Source organism: Cololabis saira, chromosome 11 (assembly GCF_033807715.1).
Source record: "Cololabis saira isolate AMF1-May2022 chromosome 11, fColSai1.1, whole genome shotgun sequence".
NCBI lineage: Eukaryota > Metazoa > Chordata > Actinopteri > Beloniformes > Belonidae > Cololabis > Cololabis saira.
Window position 1 is genome coordinate 9,751,389 of NC_084597.1, and position 6,000 is coordinate 9,757,388.

The 6,000-nt window shown below is 36.2% G+C and overlaps 1 protein-coding gene across 2 annotated transcripts in view; it reads right to left on the minus strand.

Moving 5' to 3' along the window:
* The window catches only part of plpp1a (phospholipid phosphatase 1a), a 23,031-nt gene extending 17,785 nt beyond the window's left edge, over nucleotides 1–5,246 (minus strand). For both annotated transcript variants that reach the window (XM_061733674.1, XM_061733673.1), the window contains exon 1: nucleotides 4,655–5,246. In XM_061733674.1, coding sequence (XP_061589658.1) covers nucleotides 4,655–4,712 — 58 coding nt within the window. In that variant the 5' untranslated portion in view covers nucleotides 4,713–5,246. The remainder of the gene's footprint in view (nucleotides 1–4,654) is intronic.
* Between the last annotated feature and the right edge of the window lie 754 nt (nucleotides 5,247–6,000).

Consider the following 6,000-nt stretch of genomic DNA (forward strand, 5'->3'; position numbering starts at 1 on the left):
GATTGATACCATATTAATGATTGATGGAAATACCTCTCAATACCTGCGACAAGTGCCCCATCGGAGAGGCTCTTTAGCAAATGTAATGACTGACATTACACACCTCTACCTCCTTCATGGGTTGCATTATTATTTAGCATGCAAAGACCCAGTTTAGTTTAATTAGAAAATGTTTTGTTTTATTTAATTTTAAATATAACTTACTGTATGTTTGCAAGTGCTAATTTGCTGATTTTTTTTCCAGAGATCAAACTTTATATTTTATTATATTTTTTAAAACTTTTTTTCAACTTATTTTACAGAGTTTTGCGCTTTATTCATTCATTTTTGGTTTAATAAGAGCAAAGTTTGCACTTAAAGCCCAATGGGGCAAATGTTCAATAAAAAAACAGCATATTTGAAATCATTTCTTTGCCTTTTGTCAATTCACAAAATAATCGTAATCGAAAATCGGATTTTGAGAGAAAAAAATCGAGATTGTATTTTTGGGCAAAATCGAACAGCCCTAATTTAAAGGTTTAGATTACAGGGACAATGCACATTATCAACACATTTAAACCTATGTAAAATGTGCCGGAATTAGCCAAAAAGGCTATTTTGCATCCGCTGTCCCTGGACTGGTGTAAAAATAGTCAACCTAAAAGAAAGAATTATTAGATACAATCAATAAAACATTTCCGAATAAAAAGGCTATATCAGAATAGAGATTAAGAGGTAAAAACTAAGCTAAAATACATAAATACACAGGTTAACATAAGCTTAACAGACAATTGCTACACATGAAAACAGAACAACATGAAGCAGCAACAGTAACATCAGCATTAATAACACAAGACACAATAACACACTAACAGGCCAAAAACAAACAAGACAAAAGCACTAAACACAGAATAAAAAGCCATGCACAAAAAGCAACATTATAACTAGACAAACTAATAGGCAACATGACAGGTGACAAACACCGACAGGCAGGACAGCAAGCCAGGAAAATTACGCACTAAAATTCAATGTTGACAACCTTGACCACTAATACACACAGTGATAATGAATTCAGTTAAAAACCAACAACAGGTATGTATTTGTTTCCGATTTTGTGCTCAAATAAATAAATCTGCCTCGGATAAAAACTTCCCAAGCGTATTTGTTTTTAAAACTGGGTGATAGGATGGCTCCGTTGGTTGGTCGGGGCATTAAAGGGGGCGAAAAACCTCCAGTTGTTGAACTTCAACCTGAGAATTTGTCATTTTGTCATTTGCATAATTATAAACAACAGCCAGGTGGAGAACTGACACCGAACAGGAACCGTTTTAAAGCAGAAATGTTGCAGCTCATCAACGTACAAGGAACACGTTACTCAGTGTGAATCACGGAGGCGCTATCTGGAAGACATGAATAATGCATGTCAGAATTTAGGAACTACAAGTAGATGCTGCAAAAAACACAATATTAGAGACAGACTTGTGTCCATGTGGGGTTTTCTTTTCCAATATGAGAGGACTGGAAACTTTTGTCAAGAGTACTCTGGTGTGAAAGGAACTTTAGACACTCCTAGGGCTGGGCGATATATCGAGATTTTAATATATATCGATATATTTTCAAACACGATATGGTACGAGACAATATCGTTTATATCGAAAAAAAAAAAAAAAAATTTACATTTTTTTTTTAATGATTTTGATATAGCTTATTTTGTGACACATTGACTTGAATGTTTTATTTGAGATTTGCACAAATGTTTTGTTATTTGCACAACTGTCAACCTCAGTGGAAAAGTCTGCCTGTTACTGTCTACATTGTATTAATTGCACAGTGTATTTTAATTTAATTGTTATGCAGGAAAGGGATATTTGTTTTATTTTATTCAAGAAGCATTTTTATTCTATATATGCAGCCAGTTTATTTTTATTTCATTTGTTTTATACATTTTGATATTGTGCAGACCTCTGTTAATAAAGGTACCTGTGTGACATTTGGCACGAGGCTTTGTATTAAAACTGACTGTTTTTTTAAGGGTTTGCCTCAGAAAAAAATGAAGCTAACAGAGATGCTATGCTATAATGCTTTGGGGGAAACCCCAATTAAGGCACAGAAAAAATATCGAGATATATATCGAGTATCGCCATTTAGCTAGAAAATATCGAGATATGACTTTTGGTCCATATCGCCCAGCCCTAGACACTCCCATTAGATAATAATAATAATAAAAAAACAACCATAAATATATGAGCTAAAGCTAATTGGTATTGACGGTTCAAAGTCTAAATGTAATGCTGTCATCTTGCTGCCTATTTGACCCATTTACGCCATTACAAAGCAGGGACACTGTGGAAGCAGAAGTGACAGACAATTATCGAGGTGTAACGCACGCAAAACAGGCCTCAAGCAAAAGACGACAAACACAACGACACGCACAGCAGCTGAAAGTATCACAGAGTTGGGACACAAACCCTCATAGGCTGTCAAAACGACTCACAACCGTTTCTGACAGCCGTGAAAAGGAAAACTCTCTGTCCCATCTGCTGGTTATTCATTCGAGTGAATAAAACATCTCTTTAAAGTCATATCTTCACATTCCGGAGACTGATCCTCACTCCACGCATGTGCAAGTTGAACAGCAGTCCGAGTCAGGAGGAGGGTTTACAGATGCCTTGCTATGATTTAATATTTAGCTTGACTTGGAAGAATAAATCCAATCAGCAGCTGAGATCATCCTTTTGCTTGTAGTCAGTAAACCCAGCCCCTTATAATCTCATGGTGCAGTTTGGCCCCTGAAAGCTTTTTGTGGCCACCTGACGACGTAGCCAATAGTCTGAAAGCCTTTTACGATCAATAAATATGCAACTGACATGAGTGGAAGGCAACAAGCATTAACAACGGACCCATCTGAATACGTTATATCTAATCCAGCTGCTTTTTCACATATTTAGATTTCTTCCCCCGTTTTTTTAAGTGAGGCAGAAGGAGGACTTTAACTGAATAAATTAACTTTTATTGGAAAAATCTCCATCAGCTGGTGATTCAGACTAATAGAGGACATTTGCACATGTGGCAAGCATCTTTCAAAACGAATGGCGTAATGATTCTATGAGTCAAGGTACAAACATCAATCAATCATAATTAGATTTTAAAAACTCAAAAAGCCCCACGAGACAATATCTGGGCGCAAGTGACACAAAGCAGCCTTTTAAGACTTCAGTCCAAGAATAAAGACGTAATATTATGGCTGAGAAAAAGAAAAATGAACAAAAAAATGACATCTGAATCAATGATTCACTTGGACTAAACATCTGTTTTAGATGCAACATGACTGTTGAGTTAAACTTCTAATCTGCCAGATGTTGATTTGAGACCGATGATGATCAGAGTACATTGTGGTTACATGTACTGGTAAACTTATTAGAATAAATGCAGTAATTTGACTTCTAACAACCTTTAAACCTGCCCTTCAGTGGAAAAATCAGTAAATTCACATGCTTAACTTGAATTAGGCATAGCTATAAAAGCACGTGGTCTGAATGAGCCACAGCATATGAAAACAATCAACTATAATGGCATAATATCACACTCCATACGAATGATATATAATAATCATGAAATATGTGTCTGTGTTATTCTGCTGCTGGTGACTGTTTTTGTTTGTGCTGAAAAATAGTACCATAGATTCTCAAAAGCATGGGGACCGTTCACAATAAGCACACCAAAAACATTTATGACAGGTTATTTGATAAGTGCTTCACCACAGTTTAAAAATATAGTCACCGCGGTTGAATTGGTTTGATATTGGATATTCGACATTCAACACCCATAAAACTTGCAATACATAACACTGATTGTTTTATGGGTGTCGAATTCATTAAACCTCATTAAATCAGCCCATAATATGATTCTATAATAATTACTCTCTTGTGATATATAGTCTAGATGACCATGAACACATCACAAGCCTCAATACCTCAAATACCTCAAGTATTTTTGAAAATATTTGTACATTTTTTGTAAATATTATCAATTTTGTTTTGGTGTTTACTATTTTTTTTCTCTCTCTTGTACATACTCTTTTTCTACTTTTTATATTGTTCTTTTTATTATTTAACCACTTATTGGTTATTTCTATTTTACATTTTTTGTATAAAGTGTGTGTGTGTTTTGGCTGCTGCACGACTGAATTTCTCCTCTGGGAGATTAATAAAGTCTTCTATTCTATTCTATTCTATTCTATTCTATTCTAAGCAATATGACCAAAATCAGTGGTATGTATCACAAGTTTTATGGGTGTTGAATTCATTAAACCACATTAAATCAGCCCCTATATATGATTTTTAAATCAGCCCATATATATGATTTTTTATATGATTTTTTAATAATTACTGTTTTGTGATATATAGTCTAGATGACCATGAACACATCACAAGTGGTTTGACCAAAATCAGTGGTATGTATCACAAGTTTTATGGGTGTTGAATGTCGAATATCCAATATCCAATATCAAACCAATTCAACCGCGGTAATATAGTCCAAGTTTTCCTGGACACCGCTCCCTTCACGTGATATGCAAACTGCGAAATATCCCAACAACAGGATTACATCCAACTGTCAAATCGGCTTATAAATTATTCCCCACCACCAGTGAAGCAAAGACCTTTTAAACACATACCCAGGATCAGACAGGCTATGTCGAGCAGGATGAAGGGGACTCCTCTGGCCTCAAACATGTTGACTCCTCTCCGTCTCAGTCCTGATAAGTCTCTGCGCGGCGGCGGATCCTCCGCTGTAATAAATAATAGACGCTCCTCCTCGGGACGCGACGCTGCAACTGCAGCTTCCGACCGACTGAGGTCCAGAGACAAACTCGCAGCAGCAAATTGTCACTTAAAACAATTAATAAATTCAATAAACAAATAAATAAATAAATAAAAATAGAATAGGGGGAAACGCCCTGCAAGGAGACTAAAAAAAGAGCAGCGGTTCTAATCTGCGGGAGCGCAACTACACATCCAGAAGACGCGTCTCACCGCTGCGGCTGCTGTTATTGTGGGGGGGCGCACAGCGACCAGCGCACAGCCAATAACTCAGTGTGAGGCCCATGGAGACCTCACAGTTGTTCAAAACTTGAAAAATAAAGCCGTCGTCTTTCGAGGAGTGCCAGTGGACACCTGTCCCGTGTTTTCAGCCGGCCAAAACACGAGTCGGAAATCGGAGCCGGAGACGGCGTGCAGCGGCAGCAGGCCTCGGTGATGCGTTCACGGGCAGCTGGAAATGTCTCTGACGTGACGCGCTCCTGTTTCGTTCACGTAATATGGGAGAAAACAACACTACACTGCAAAATAGAATATAATCAACAATAATAATAATATAAAATAGATTTATCATAGCCTACAGCTACAGTGGGGCAATAAAGTATTTAGTCAGCCGGCAATTGTGCAAGTTCTCCCACTTAGTTTAGTTTAGTTTATTTTCGGTCATGACACAAAAAAAAAAAAAAAACAAAGAATAAAAATGACAACAAAAAAACGAATACACTGTTCAAAGAAAACATTACAAAAAAGTTTCCAATATACAAATAAACAAATAACATCTAGACCGAAAAAGGGGTAGGCTGAAGCAAAGCTTATTATTTGCCTACCCTCAAAAAGATTAATTCAATTAATGAAATAAAAGCAAGAAGTAAGAGAAAGACCGCCAGTAAAACAAATTGCCTCCATGGGGATAACAAAAATTCCTCAAGAAATAAAAAAAAAAAGATTTTTAAAATAAGGTGCAGTCTAAATGTTACCTTCATCCTTAAAAAATCAAAGCAAATCACCAATTAAATAAATACCCAAATCAACATAGCAAGCATCACCACTCATTAATTTAATACAGTATAAGGACATCATCCTTCTTTTCAATGTTTTTTTAAATAAGGTTAAGGTTTTACATAATTTCAAATCCCTATCTAATTTATTCCATACATCCACCGCTGCCACTAGTGCATCTCAGTTTGGTGTTGGTTCTGATTGT